General features: G+C 41.2%; 1 protein-coding gene across 38 annotated transcripts in view; it reads right to left on the reverse strand.

The window, feature by feature from the left end:
• Nucleotides 1–16,801, reverse strand: part of PTPRD (protein tyrosine phosphatase receptor type D) — a 2,362,472-nt gene that overhangs the window by 15,995 nt on the left and 2,329,676 nt on the right. For all 38 annotated transcript variants that reach the window (XM_063914017.1, XM_063914015.1, XM_063914014.1 and 35 more), the window contains 4 exons: nt 12,184–12,469; nt 10,405–10,583; nt 5,779–5,905; nt 4,585–4,710 (listed from right to left, as the gene is read on the reverse strand). In XM_063914017.1, the coding sequence (XP_063770087.1) occupies nt 4,585–4,710; nt 5,779–5,905; nt 10,405–10,583; nt 12,184–12,469 (718 nt within the window). The remainder of the gene's footprint in view (nt 1–4,584; nt 4,711–5,778; nt 5,906–10,404; nt 10,584–12,183; nt 12,470–16,801) is intronic.

Raw genomic sequence — 16,801 nt, forward strand, 5'->3', positions numbered from 1 at the left:
AGAGATGATAAGTCTCAGATCAATTCTGAATGGGGGAGATGAAAGGTGGAAATGCATCAGGGGACAAGTGACAAATGCTGTCACACTTTTAGCTCACTATAAAGAACATAGTTTGACGTGGTCTTCTTTGCCTTTTCATGAGGAAAAAAAAATCAGAATTTACATATCGTAACATCACTAATTTTTTACACAGCACTAGCTATAATATTAGCATACAACAGGAGTAATGTTAACTTCTCATCTCTGTGCATCCTGGTGATTGCCTACTACAAGTCTCTTTGTCACATATTAAAATGATGTCTCAAGGTGCCAGACAGAAGCATGCACAGCACAGATATGTAAACTGCACATCACAGTGCAACCTCCTACTCCTTTAATAGCACACAATTCATTAACCACTTAACTGGCTAATATTTAAAAAAAAAAATGCTCAGAAATTGTCATCTTTCTCTTTAAACCTGAAGTAGGTTAAGAACACTTATATAAAATATATCCCTAAAATAAATAAATAAATAAATTGCAACATTGGTAAAAATGTCAATGGTCCGAACATTGCGACCATCGATGGTCAGAACATCACGACTATCGTAATTTCACTATTCCGTTGCCTACTTCTCACTGTAGAAGGACCATAGATCCCTCTGTGACAGTACAGCGCACCAACACCTTTTTTGGAGGAGGGCTCGGCACCAAGAATGTTCGTTACTGCATAGGGGATTGTTGTTCAATGTGTAGATGTAGGGAATGAGTGCTGCTATCAGAAGTTGATCTGCTTTTTCTCCCCTTTTCTTTTCTAATCTGTATATCTAGATTAACAAGCAGCACCACTATAATAAAATTGTGTTGAAATATTTGTTTGGTCAGCACAATATATGACATCATAAATATTCCCTAAAAAGGACTCATTATCTATAATCTGGTGCGGGAATCTCTCTAACTTGAAAATCAATGTGTAGATGGGGCATAGCAATAATAACATTAATAATAGGCAGAAGCCGCAGATTAAGCCCTACAGGACTCTAAGTCCACCTCAAAGAGTAGCAACATAGGGGGTCATTCCGAGTTGATCGCTCGTTAGCAACTTTTTGCTGTGCTGCGATCAGATAGTTGCCGCCTATGGGGGAATGTATTTTCGCTTTGCAAGTGTGCAAACGCCTTTGCAGCCGAGCGGTACAAAAACAGTTTGTGCAGTTTCTGAGCAGCTCTGGACTTACTCAGACGCTGCGATCACTTCAGTCTTTTTGGTCCCGGAATTGACGTCAGACACCCGCCCTGCAAACGCTTGGACACGCCTGCGTTTTCCTAAATACTCCCAGAAAACGGTCAGTTGATACCCATAAATGCTTTCTTCCTGTCAATCTTCTTACGATCGACTGTTCGAATGGATTCTTCATTAAATCCATCACCCAGCACCAATCCTCTTTGTGCCTGCACATTGCGGTGCATACGCATGCGCACTTTTGCGGAGTTTTAACCTGATCGCAGCGCTGCAAAAAGTTGCTAGCGAGCAATCAACTTGGAATGACCCCCATAAGCTGCTATTCTACATCATAAGAGCCAAGAGACTGTCTTTTATGTGTGTTGAGCTGCTCCAATGCGAGTTTAGCACATGCTTCTCTGATAGTGATAATAATAACAATAATAATAGTAATAATAATAATAATAAACAATAATAATAATAAAATATTTTTTTTTACATAGAATGGGATCGTGGATAAAAGTTTTATACATTGCAATTAGTAAGTGAAATAAAAAAAATCAATCTGAGCTTGTATAACAGTAGGAAATCCATAATTCAAAATGTATTAAACATAATTACATAAGGCCCAGGTTAACTCAGGTTAAATCAGCTTAGAGTATCACTGTTCTGCTTTGAACTAATAATGTATGTACTTTATATGTACTTAACAGTTGGCTACAAGACAGCTTATTTTTATTACATTTTTATGAACGTTTGGACATTAGGTATTTGTACAACGTAATTTTACAAAATAATACAAAATGCATTCATTGGGAGTTATTCAGAGTTGTTAGCAAACCAGAAAAGTTCACTAATGGGCAAAACCATGCTGCACTGCAGGGGGGCAGATATAACATGCAGAGAGAGTTAGATTTGGGTGGGGGGTGTTCAAACTGAAATCCAAATTGCAGTGTAAAAATAAAGCAGCCAGTATTTACCCTGCAACAATATAACCCACCCAAATCTAAGGGCCAGATGCAACATTGCTTGGAAAGTGATAAAATGGAGAGTGAAAAAGTACCAGCCAATAAGGACCTAATTGCCATTTTTCAAACACAGCCTGTGACATAGTAGTTAGGACCTGATTGGCTGGTACTTTTCGCTCTCCATTTTATCACTTTCCAAGCAATGTTGCATCTGGCCCTTAGATTTGGGTGGGTTATATTGTTTCTGTGCAAGGTAAATACTGGCTGCTTTTTTTTACACTGCAGTTTAGATTTCAGTTTGAACACACCCGATCCAAATCTAACTCTCTCTACACATGTTATATCTGCCCCACCTGCAGTGCACATAGTTTTGCCCATTAGTGTGCTTTTTGGTTTGCTAACAAATCTGAATAAGGCCCATTATTTGGGAACACAAATGGTTTTACAAAAAAGTCACAGGGAACCACCTACTGTAAATTGCCAACACCTCAAGTTAAGAATTAAATACACAGATGTAAAGACAATAAGAATGTAATGTCTTGTAGCGAAGGGTGGTCTTTCCTATCTTTACTTTCCTAACATGTTAAACCAGCACTTTTCTGGGAAAAACATTCATAATTTTATCATATTTTTTGTGGCTATCGATATAACTTCACTAGTCACTCCCTTGGATTAGCAAGCATTTACAGTAACAACCACTTCATAATCATGACATCAAAAAGGGGAATAATAATCATTTGTCAGTATGATATGCACTACTACATTAGATGCCTCTGAGACAAGTATTTTCATTCTTTAGATGTACTGTATATCCCTGTTGCAATCAGTACATTGCTTAAACGAACAACTTTGGGCCTAATTCAGATCTGATCGGTGCTGTGCGTTTTCGCACAACAGCGATCAGGTCTGAACTGCGCATGCGCCTGCATCGCAGTGCGCCGGTGTATGCCAGACAGCCGACGGCTGTCGCCTGTCAATCAGGCAGAGGCGGTCGCTGGACGCGAAGGGGCGGACTGGTGACATTTGGTCACTGTCTAAGAGGCGTGGTCCAGGTAATGCAGGCGTGCCTGGACCGTTGGGGGGGGCGGACCGCGGCGGCTGCGTGACATCACACGCAGCTGCTGGGAGCCTCACAGGAGGAGCTGCACTGGCAGGGAGCTACTCCTCTAGTACAAATGCATCACTGCTATGTGATGCTTTTGTAATTGTGTGGCGGGGTAGGGCCTGACATGAGGAGCGGACTAGTCCTGTGTTGGGCATCCCCCCGCATATCAGGGAAGCTGATCGCAGATGTGCTAAATTTAGCACATCTACGATCAGGTCTAAATCACCCCCTTTATACACTAATGTGTGATATACTTTTGAACAGTATAATATAGAATGTTGGGATTTAATCTACTAGAATACTTTATTACATTGCTCTAGTGATTCCTATGGCAGTAAATGGAAATCATGTGCTCAGTTTATAGCGTTCATGGCACTTGGGCAATTTTATGATATGTAATTGTACACAGAGTGGATGGTTTTCATTCTATTGCTGTGAATAAAATGTTGGCAGATAATTCAGTTAAATATGATAAACCTGACATTCCTGAACAATGAGAAAAGCTTGGACTGTGCTTGTAAAGTGAGTAACCTTGTGCATCATCCAAACAGAACAAAACTGTTTGGAGAATGAAACTTTAATTGTTTCAAGATATTGGTAAAGCCAGAACTAGAGTTATAATGTATACAGCTTGATAGAATTTCCATGGCAATGTTGTCTGCTGGTTATGAAATCATATACAATATCATTTTCCCAACTAGTACACCCCACTGCCTATACAAAGTAAACGATATTTACAGCATATAGTGATAAAATAAAAGGCTGACAACAGTCATTATGTGGCCGCAGCCAATGTGCATGAGAATACAAACTAGGAGCTTACTAGGTACTTGTAACACCACTGAAGCAAGTTTCTAGTGAAAAGATAAACTGAATTATAATGGATAATGGATAAAGAAATTTAAATCCAAAAAGCAATCCATAGTGCAGTGGTTCTCAAACTTTTTGAATCGCGGCGCCCTAGAGTTTCAGCATTCTTTTCACGGCACCCCTAGGCCAATAGTTTTTCATTGAGAAATTCCGAAAAATATTAAAAAAAGTAAATTGTGTTTCTATGTCATCCTTAGGTTTAATTGTGTGGTGAGGGACAAGATTCACTTCTGTTTGTCCACATATTTTGTGATTGGAAGCTACAAGCACTGGGTAAGCCTATTGCATTGGCCATAAATAATGTGACCACCGACCCTCGGCATGTGCCCTGAGGCACCGCATGGTGCCATGGCACACAGTTTGGGAACCACTGCCATCTCCGTTGTTGCTACTTATTTCTAAAACAAAAACACAATTAACATTTTAATTGGAAAGTAACTTACCCGAGCATCTGTTACTTTAAATTCCCTTAAGATATACTGAGGCATGTTATATTCTGCCATTGGGTCTACTACAAAGTACTGGTAGCGGGCAGACCGTTCAGCAGGCCAGTATTGATGACATTTTTCCTGTAGAGATAAAAGTAAAAATATATTTTAGTAATCACACTTCACCTAAAAGAAGAAGCACAATTTACATAAGATAACGTGTTAGTTTATGAACAAATGTTCCATATTTTATGTAAATAAAAGTCCACGGCTTTTGACACCTAGTTCATTTTCCATCGTTCTCCTCACTGTTGACAGCAAGGGACATGGAACATTTCACAGATGTTTTATTTTCTACATCATAATATAGGAATATGCAGCTAGCAGTAAACACCCACCTGCTACTGTTGTTAGGGAAGGTTGCTTTGGAGAGATAAAGATGGCAACCTACACTGCCATATTTTATTTTCACTCCACTATTCAGGAAGAATAAACAACTATAAAACTAGAGAACTGAAACAAAAATAAAGTACAGTATCTTGCTTTAAAATAAATGCGGGCACCTTTGATTATTATATTGCAGCAGTATAGACCACACAGCCCTGTGCTTGGGCCACCGCTCCCTTTGTACACTTTATTATACTGTACCTCCCGTTTGCTTCCCTTTACTCTTTCTGTTGGTTACTATATGACACAGAACTCATTAAATTAGAAAATATGCACAGCTAACATCACTAAAGTTAATTTGGTAGCTAGTTTACAAGTATAGCCCAGTGTGGGATATAAATCCAGTACATTGGTACCTGTTGTCACTGAAAACAATAGCTCCCTCCAGTGATGGGTTTGTAACAGCGAATACTATACACAGCTGATGTACTGTACCTTTATTACCGATGCTGTGCTGAACTTTTCATCCCAAGAATGAGTACTAATATGATTACTCCTATTCCCAAACACTGACGTTCTACAAGCTGTTGCCTGAAGCCACACTAAGCTCTATCAGCCATTAATAGCAAAGGCAGACTGAAGCTGCATGCCTTGTATATACACCTCTTTCCCTGATTACCCCTTTTACCAACACCCAAAGTGGACAGTGCATAGTTACTTGCTAATAGTGATGTAGCTAATTTATGAAACTGCATGGTACTTAAGCATATTGCTTTATAGCTTAATTTTAATTATGTGACACAAGTAATTCTAGGTACTCACCCTGCCCATTTCTCTAAGTTTTGTTAGCATTACAACAATCGTTGAGTTGTGCTCCCATAGCATCCTCCAAAAGTCTTCTGTTGTCTCTGCCAGGGGTCCTTGTGTTGCAATATAGGCTTTTTGCTGCCTATTTAAAAAACAAAAAAAATAAAATATATATTATTGAAATGCTACTGCCAGGTCTTTATTTAAGAACCAGACAGGTTCTTTCACTCTTCACTGTAGGTTTGTATAGCAATCTTCCAAAGAGTGGAAGCAACTACTGAGGGGAAGGAGAGCAGGGATGGTTTCAGATTGTCTGTTGAGTGTGGGTGAAAGTTAATTACAGGAAAGTTCAAAAGGAAGCAGAATGAACTCATAGGGGTGTATTCAATAGCTGTCGGAAGCTGCCGTCTTGTCGGAAAGACGGCAGCTTCCGACAGATTTCGGTCGGAAGGGGTTCCGTCCTATTCAAAAAGTGCAGGTTTTTTTCCGACAAGTCGGGAATTCCCGACTTGTCGGAAAGCACGTAGATCGGTGGAATAGCCGCCGATCCGTGTGCTTCTGTCAGAAACGGGGCCAAATCCGACAGGGTTTGGCCCCCTTTCCGACAATCTCAATCCGACTTTAAAAAAGTCGGGTTGAGGTGAGGAGACGGGGAGCGGTGCGGGGGACTATGGGGAGCGGGCATGAGAGGTACCTTGATGGCCACCCCCCGGCCAGCCACCTCTCTCCCTGCAGCCCGGCACTGGGCAGCCGTGATGTGCGGCTCCAGCAGCTCCCTGTGTTCTCACCCACGGGGACCTGCTGACAGCCGCATGGACCCCGGCCAAATCCGACAGCCGAATTTGGACAATCTATTGAATAGGGGTTGTCGGATCCATTCCGACAAATGCATGTCGGAATGGATCCGACTCTTACTGAATATACCCCATAGTGAGTGTTAGAAAAATGGGAGACGAGGGAATAGGTGAAATTTATGGCATTATAAGTTGTATTTCATTTCCCTACTAATGTTTAGTGGCATAAATATAGGATACTGTAGCTCTCTATTGAGCTGTAAGTTTTAATAGAAGGGCTTTAATAAATATGTAGGCAGAGGTAAAATAATAAACAGATACAGAATATTTCTATACAGACCAAAATAATAAATAAAAAAATCAGATTCTGTATTTCTCTAACTGTTCCGTTATGATGCTTATAGAGAGACAAAGAGTAGCAGGGCATGGGCTGTACAAATCTGGAAAAATGCAAGCAGGTACAGTAATATACCCAGTGTACAAACACTGTATTTAGTCTACTGTGTGTGGTTTGTCAGAATAATGTAATCTTGCAGGTGAATTAGTCCTTTTAAACAGCACTTTGTTGGGGAGCTCACTCAATAACCATGGCGAGACTGTCGGGATATCATCGAGAGTGCCCACGGTTATAATGACTATGAGGTCTATTCATAAATCAGTGAAAAGAGTGGAGTAGTGCGCCTGTGGAGAAGTTGCCCATGGCAACCAATCAGCTGCTCTGTACAACTGTAAAGTATGCAAATGATAAATGTTACTTCAATGCTGATTGGTTGGGCAACTTCTCCACTGGCTCACTTCTCCACACTTTTTACTGCTTCATGAATAGACCCCTAAGCTTTGTGACTACCACTTACGATCTCCTTATACTGAAAACGCTGTCACACACCTATTGATACTCTGTAGGCTGGTTTTGGCAATAATTTATACTAGTGACTGCTCAATGATACTTTTTCCTTGTGTATACTAAATGTATCTATTATACAAGGTGGTCTGCAATATCTGTTTTAAATAATCGACTTATACTATTACTCCGGGGAGTTACACTGTTATTACAGATTTTATTATGCTGTATACAACTTATTTGTATTCAATTATTTTTACATATTGAACTGTGTTGTCTGTGCCTTTTGGTGTGCCACCCTTTGTTTTCCTAGTTAAAGCCCTGCTTTGAACACATGGAAAACTTTCCCAGTACGTATTCCTCGTCTGACCCTGAGACATTGGCAGGTACTTCGTAGGTCTTACCTAGCTAAATACGTGAAGTAAGGTGACCGCTATATTTCCTGCAAATCTTTCACTTGCACAGATGCAGCCAGCCATAGTTGAAAAGTTATAACGGCAAAACACAAACAGAACGTCAGCCAAGATTTACACATATTATACATATATGACTTTTCCCTTTACTTGTTAACACTATAATAGGAATGTCATCATTCTCATTATTCTTGGCTGCAATGGGTATAAGTTTTACATCGTGAGAAAACCAAAATTGAATAAAACACTTAGCGGAGAAATGTCAGAGGATTAATGCCTGTCAGCACATTCATCATATTTAGAAAGTCTGCAACTAAGAAACTATGTTAGTAAATTAGTAGAATAAATAACTGTGCACACTGTGAAAGAAATGCTTAATTCCCCTTATTTTATGTAAAAGGTACATACTATCCTATTTCCTAAATCTCCTAGTGCCATAGAGTGATTCATTGCTAGAGGCACAATTTAAAATGTCTCAAATTTATTTATGAAGAGCATACATTTATATGATACTCTAAGCCAGTGGTCTCCAACCTTAATTGGGGTGTATGCTACTTTCGGAAAATTAAACCTCTGAAGGAGCTACCCTGTCCCCCCAATGCGCGTGCGTTCCTGCAAAAGTGGTTGTGGCCTCACAAAAGTGGGTGTAGCCTCACAACTACAAGTAATGCCTCTCAGCAGTGCCAGATACACAAATAATGCCCCTCAGCAGTACCAGATATACAAATAATGCCTCCCGGCAGTGCCAGATACACAAATAATGCCCCCATCAGTGCAAGATACACAAATAATGCTCCCCAGCAGTGCCATATACAATGCCCCCCCGCAGTGTCCGATACAGTGCTCCACACAGTGCTAACCCTTACTGGCTTCTTCTACTGCCGCCGGTGCTGCTCCTCCTGTATGAGGGACGGAAGGGGAGGAGAGTACAGCGCGCGCCTCTCCTGTAAAGTCCAGAGAGCGGCTGCGGTGAGGGTGACATAGTCTCCGGCGGTGGCGGGCATTTAAAATATGGTGCCGGTTAGTCAGCCAATCAAAACTCGTGGTCCGGTAGCCAATCAGGTGCAGCCACTGCCGGTCCATGCGCTCTGATTGGCTGACGGCCGGCACCATATTAAAAATGAAGGCAGGAGGAGTGCCAGTGACTGCCCAAGCCTGTGCGCTCTGTGAGCTACCGAAAATACTACGGCTAGCTAGGGGTTGGAGATCACTGCTCTAAGCTGTATTGACAAATGGTCTAGGAGTGAGGGTTTTGTTTTGTACCGCAACTAACATATGTAACACACTGATAGAAACAATGGTAGCAATAGTTATTAATGTCTCCAAACATTGTTCTTTAAACATGGCTAAAGCTATCTTGCTTATAAAACAGCATTATTACTTACATTTCCACCAACCTGCTGCTTAACCTTAATGGGGCTTAATGGAGCTCCATTGAGAGAGTTTTTCCTGGGGCTCCTCCACTTTTGTATTATAGGATATCACAAATGTTTTTTTTTGTTTGCCATTTAAATATGGCTCCAAGAGGGTGTGAGTGGGAGGCACAACCAACATGACTGCAGCATCTTACTGGGCTGTGGAATCATGCCCCACTCAGCAGTTTTACAAAGCACCCAGCTGTCAGCTGTGAGATAAACTAAGCCTTAGGGTAAGGGTATCACCAAGCTGCCCCGTGACTGTGGAAAGTTGAGCGCAGGGTGAGGTGATTTTTTTCCCCCACCATTCCTGGTATTGCAACCTATATACAGCAGAGGCAGCCATTTTGTGGAATAATTCATAATAATATATTCTAAGGGGCATATTTATAAAACTAATTTATGGGAAATCCTCTAAAAGCAGCAGTATTCCCAGAAAACATGTAGGGGGTAGTGCAGCAGACATCAGAGATATCTGATGTGGTCCCTTGTTTTTGGGCACAAGAGAAGCCCCCACAGCTTTTCAAAGAGGCTGCTACATTATGACATAAAAGAAGCTTGGCCATCTGTAGCTAATGCCATCTTCACATGATGTTAGATCATAGTAGCCTATGGGCAACTGTATTCCATGGGCTAATGTATCACATTTTTTTATTTTTTACGGAGAAGTATTCTCCAGATTTCTCCCAATCAGCCCATACTGGGGCAGGCCCAACAAAATGGGCTTGCCGGGTCTGTATCTGGAAGTAAAGTAAAAGAGGTACAGTAGCTATCAGTTTGCTTTACTCTTCACAGGCTCTTATTGGCGCTTATGTGGAAAAGCTGCATTCTCAGACAATTATTTGGCTGCTGCCACCAGTGAATATGGATAATGGGTATGTTGTCAGGTCATAATAATAGCTTATTACTAATTATTTATTAAAGAGGATGAGGAGGTGAGCTTCATGGTGAAAATAAGGACTGAGTTATGATTATATACAGGAAGACAACCACATTCTCTTTAGGGCCATGGATAGTAATGGATCTAACCAAATTGATGAGGTGCTGCCTCCTTTGGCTGATAATATTACACACTGTATAGCCATGTTGGCTACTCAATGTGTTCTAAAGCTTGAATAATGATATTGCTGTGTTGACAGCTATGATATCATACAGTATAGTTATAATATAAGGCTTACCTGTATCCATCGATAAAACTTGCGTTGATGTAATCTGAGCCCTCCACACCGCGGATTGGCTGTAGACATACCCTCGTGGACTCATATGGCATAATATTAACAAGGCGATTTTTGAATTTATTACATGGAAGATTGGCACTGATGAACCGTGACGTGTGAGCTTTAGAACTAGCTAGACGCTGTAAAAAAAGAATAATGACATTAGAGATCGATAGAAGGGGTGTGCAATAAATTTCTGGATGTGCAATGCATTGATTGAGTAGACACAATCTGACTGTCTGATTGTGGACTGTAATATCTGACTAAAGTTAAAGCACAGAACCATATATAAGCAGCACAGCACACCAAAGAAGTCAGCATTTTTACTTCCTTTATGAACTCGTTATGGAGCTCAGCAGAGGCCACTGGAGAGCCATGATCTTCTACGACCACAAGAGAGTTTTGACCGGCTGTGAGCTGCTTTTGGGGAGGAAAAACCATCCCAAATCACTGTGTTTGAGTGGTTTGCAGAATTTTGGTGCGGGAGATGGCCCCTGGAAGACGAGGAGCTCTGCGGCAAATCTGTGTCTGTCATCACCAAGGACAACGTTGCTACCAATGGGACGATAGAGGAGGTGGATGCCAGGGTGACTGTGGCCCAGTTAGAGAAGGAGATAGGTATCTCATCGGGATCCATCCACTTGATACTCCATGAAAAGCTTGGCCTGAGCAGGGTTTCTGCACGCTGGGTGCCCCATCAGCTGACTTGAGCAGGAGGAGGCTCGGGTGATTTGGTGGCGCAACATACTGGCCAGGTTTGATGGTGGTAGCTCAAATTCTGTCTGGGAGATCATCGGTGGCAATGAATCCTGCATCTACCCGGATTTTTGACCTGGAGACCCGTGAACCCCATTTGGAAGTGCGCTGCCACAGGGGCTCCGACGTGAGCACAGTGTGGCCAAGCAGATTGTGGCTGTTTTTGTGGCCAAGACTGATCGTATAGCTACCATACCACTCGTGCAGCAGCGCGCCGTCACTGGGGACTGGTAGGCCAACCAATGCCTGCCGCAAGTGCTGGAAGCTATTTTCAGGTGCCATAACACTGTTAACATGTATAAGAAATGCAACAATTCAGGTTGATTTATATCAGCATAAGTGTACCAATGATATGATATTACGTAACTATATATAACAAGTGGCTTGTATTTGGTAAGCAGCATATCTAGATGTTTTTCTTTCACATTGCACATAATATATAACACTGGAAACAGGAACAGGCATCACTGTGGGATTGGGTATTTACCCCTTTGATGATAACTGTCACCCCTGACATCAGTTCTCACATTAGTTGTGTTGTTACATTATATGTATTTCTTTCTTTAGAACCCAAATGCCTTTTTCCTCCATCCGCTGAGCTCAGATTCTGAAGTGCTAGTTCTGTTTGTTTTTACCATTCTATCATTTAGTTAGTACATTGGACAACAATTGAAGCTTGTAGTTATAGAAAGTTATACAAACATAAAATAGAATATATCTGTGTATAATTGAGTCAATGTCAAGTAGTGTATGTCCTTTAGATGAACCTAATTGTTGCAGGTGTAGCTTCCCTAGAAATGCCATAGAGGCAAAAAACTATATGTACTTCTAATCCTATGTGCAATTTATTTACGGGTAGCACTCGATCTACCAGCTGTCGGTATCCCGGCGCTCAGCATACCGGCGCTGGGATCCCGACAACTGATATACCGACAACTGTGCTTTGGATAAGTACATATCACCAGTCATCATGCAATACTGTACCTTAAATTCTAGCTCCATCCCTGTGACGTTCTCTCCGGTTTCTATCTGTGTCAGCTTTTGAATATATGCATACAGGTTTCTAGCTGGCACTTCGGTATTTCCACACGTCACTGCCTCCAGCAGTGCATCGTGGATAAAGATATATTGGTCCTCTGTTTGAACCATGTAATTTCTCTGAGCTCTCATTAAAGTTACATGACCGTAAATATCTACAGTTTTTTCATGCCGTATCCTCTCCAGCATGGCATCTATTACAATGAAGCAGCCTGTCCTGCCCACTCCAGCACTAGAAAGAGGAAAAAGAAAAAAAGGACAATAGTTTTAACTGGCTACCACCTAATAACAATACAGTGTAACAATGCACATCATTTATTGTACAATCAAATTAAATGTGTGGCTACTTTCAGATGAGATTAAAAAAACAAACCCCAAAAAAACCCACATTTTTAATACATAATATTTGTATTAATATTTGGACTGTTTCAAAGTAAACTGTAATCTCCTAGCATAGTGCTGTCCAAGTATTTACATGTACAATAATACATAATGTCTATCTAAATGATCTAGGACTGTATATCATTTAAAAGTATACCAAACAATGAATTTTATGTTAGTTTAGGAGAGTCAGAGACATAAAAAAGGCTTTGTAGAGCTACATCCTCATCCCCTCCATGTACCTCATCTACGTCTTAGGAACTTTAAAATAAGTTATTAATTTAGCCAAACAGTACAGAGTGAGTTTATGATTGTTTAACAGCATCTACAAGTCCATTTTCCCTGTTTCCTTATCAGTTTGCAAACATCTCTTGGAGTTGTGTTCCGCAGATCAAATGGAGTACAGTCAGGCCATTTGTCTCATATAAACTCCACCTGTGTCCTATAGTTAATCTTTAGCAAGAGAGCACCATTTACCAAAAGCATTTCTGCTCCATCTGTATACAGAATGATGACATTTTTTACAATTTTATTCTCTCTAGTCATTTTTACATGGGTCGCCACGGGTTATATTCTCCCCCAGGTGTTGACGTGGACCCATCACCGGAGTGGGAATTCTGAGGAGCTGTCGGTATTCCGACCGCTAGCATTTTACCGACTGTCGGGATTCTGAACGCCGGGATCCCGACAGCCGGTATATTAACTACATCCCATTCATACACGATACAATTATCTGTCAGATAATCTGCCAGATCTGGCTGGTTGGAATGAAAATCTGGTAATGGATGAGAGCAAATGACATTCAATCATTTGCTCCCAAACACTGGAAAACGGACAAAAACTGTCATTCATACAAATTGGTTAAATCATGGACAGGTTTTAATTCCAACCAGCCAGATCTGGCAGATCATCTGCCAGATAATTGTATAGTGATTGCCCAGCTATAGCAATATCAGGGTCATTTTTAGTGAACAAAATGAAATGTGTATCTGTCATATTGTATGCGCATTGGACATGCAATGTACAGCAAGGTGAGGTCCAGAAAGTGACAATATCCTAAAATACCAAGCAATCATGTAACCTGACTGACTAACCTCACTGATCTACATGTATGTTTCATGTTAACACAGGGGAACAAAGCAGCTCCATATATAATTTGAACATGTGCCAATTTTCGTTACAAGCAGTCAATTTCCGCAACCAAATGCGCATTTATATATATGCATGATCACTTTAACAGTAACTTGACAACAGCTACATAGGTAATAAGTCATTATAATATGCAGATGTTTTCTTTGGCATTCATTATTTATTGGATCATCATCAAACATTTGGCCAGGAATGTGTTAATCAGACAAAAATAAACATAAAATTGCTTTTTATTTTTACTAGAAATTTCAAAGCTAAATACCACTTTGTGTTTCTTTCCCACTAAAGAGACCAATCAAACGATAACAGGAGCATAAAAGTATAGCATCTTAATTAAGTGCGGATCCTCCGAGTGCTTTAATATGAATTCATGCAAGTCAGTGTCATAATGAAAACTGCTTGGTACAGCCACGAAAATGCTAACAGACACCTTTGCTAATGACTTCAAAGAGATCTCAGAAAATAAGATGTGACATACCAGGATGACATTTACACATTTGCCGCAGTAACCCAGAAATGGTATTAGTCACTGTTATCTGATCATTAAGAGAGAAAACCACAGGGATTGTGGTTTTAAATTAATGTTGCTTCACATTGTAATCATTTTTAACAAGTTGTCTTACTAAGCCTGGTATGCATAGTAATTATTCATTTTGTAGTAACTATATTGCATTGTTCTGTAAAGTAGACCAGAGTTTGTCAATTGTCATATGCAAGTGAGAGCAAAATAAATATCAAAGTTATCCTGACATAAATATTTGGAACAGTAGTTTGCAGAGCAATAGAAAGCTAGGGGGTATAATCAATTGAAGTCGAAAGCTGCCGTCTGTCGAAAAGACTGCAGTTTTCGACTTTTTTAGGTCGGAAGGGGTTCCGACCTATTCAATCAAACCCCAAATTTTTCGACAGGTCGAGGAATTCGACTTGTCGAAAAGCACGTGGATCGGCGGAAATTGGAATAGCTGCCGATCCACGTGCTTGGGTCGAAAACAGGGCCAAAACCAACATGTTTTGGCCCCCTTTTCGACCATCTCTCTTCGACTTTAAATAAAGTTGAAGTGAGATGGGGAGAGTAGCACCGGAGACTGGAGCGCGGGGACGGGCAGAGCCGAGGCGGGGACGGGCAGAGCCGAGGCAGGGACCGGGTGAGCAGCACTGGAGAATGTCACAGCCACCGCTCACAGCAGCGTCCATCCGGCTCCAGCAAGTGAGACCTCGCTTGCTGGAGCCGGGTGGATGCTGCCGTCAGTGGCGGCTGTGATGCAGGGACTGGGAGAGCAGGGACGGGAGAGGCAGAGAGACTTGGGGGGAGACGGGGGAGAGCCACGGGCCGCTGCTGTAACGCTGCTCTCCCCCATCTGCCCGCGGCTCTCCCCCGTCTCCCCTCCTCCCCCGCGCATCTCAATTCGACTTTTTTAAAAGTCGAATTGAGATGTCATTGAATAGCCCAGGTCGGATCCATTCCGACAAATTAATGTCGGAATGGATCCGACTTCAATTGAATATACCCCTATATCTAATTGTGTGACAGGATAAAAGCAAATCTCTACATCACATGACAGTGGCATCCTGCACATCATAACAGTATGAATATAGCTACTCTTAGCTGTGGTGGGGGGGTTTTAAACTTGAGTGGGTATATTTATATAAGGTTTTGGCCAAAATGTGCTGTAAAGTGCATAAATATATTGTTAAAATAGGCGACACAGTTGTGGCTTCATTTGCTAATGCACTGCACTTAAGCCATCTGCCCTAACTTAGCTTAGCGGAGAGAATGTAATGTACTATATCAAGATTGTATTACAAGTTCTTGAAACTATACTGTACTTTGCTGTTCAGCTGTTAAAAGGCCCAAACAGGTTGCCTCATCGCCAATTATCTTGGGGAAAATCCCAGGTTTTAATGTTTTTATCTGGAATTCGTTGTACCAGTTACTGTACATTACATTTGCCTTTTCTTGCTATCTATATTGTATGCAATTCTCATTATTAGTTCCTACTAGCTTGCTCTATGAAATAATAATCACTATAGAGCAGCATTTACTAGGCAAAATAATACATTATACTGTATCTATCGTCAGTTAACATGCCATGAGGATTGGGTAGCAGTGCACTAAGGGCAGCAAACTGCACAAGATGCTTATCTCCACCTATATAGCAGCACCATTTACCTAGATGTCTTTGCCGAATGCTGGCAGCCATGCTGCTAAGAGCTAGCATTAGACCACAATTCTATATACTTGAAGCTAACAAATACTTCATTCTCAGCACAACAATATCTATCTAGGGACTAAAACCAACTTGGAATTTTCTGAAGATTTCTACATAGAAACAGAAACATAAAATTTGACGGCCTTGAAAATGTATCACTAATTCACTAGTGCTATCAAGATTATTATTGCTAAAAGCAAGAGATCCAGTACAAAAACATAGGGACATAGTTATTCTCTTTTATAGCTGAAAATAAAGATTACTTATAGCTGCATTATGGAATCTTTATTTGCTCAGGGATAGCATTACTAATGGGCAGACTGGAAGGGCCCACTGGCGTATGTATAATGGGTGCAGTGTGTGTGGTGCACACGGGCCCCGGAGTCCAGTGGGGGCCCCCACAACACACATAGAAATAGTTTTTGGAATACTTACCTTTCCGGAGTGCCGCAACGATGTCAACAGCGCTGTGGAATCACCGTGAAAATGGAGCACAATGCACAGTAGAGAAGTCACTGGGAAAATGGCCGCCGTGCCATTTCCCCAGTGATCTGCGCATGCGCAGTTGAGTCTGAGCCCTCTAGAGCTCAGACTCACCAGCACTGCCGGAAGAGAGGAGGTGGCCCGAATGGCGGAGGAAGCACACGGGCCTCCTCCTCTCTGAAAGCGCCCCTGGATGGCCCATATGGTTCTCATAAAAAAATAAGAATAATAAATACACTTAAGAATGGTGTGACATTTACCAAGTTTGTAACGAACATGAGACTTTAAGAAAAAGGGGTCTATGTACTAACCCTTGGAGAGAGATAAAGTGGAAAGAGATA

Source organism: Pseudophryne corroboree, chromosome 1, assembly GCF_028390025.1.
Source record: "Pseudophryne corroboree isolate aPseCor3 chromosome 1, aPseCor3.hap2, whole genome shotgun sequence".
NCBI classification, from domain to species: Eukaryota; Metazoa; Chordata; class Amphibia; order Anura; family Myobatrachidae; genus Pseudophryne; species Pseudophryne corroboree.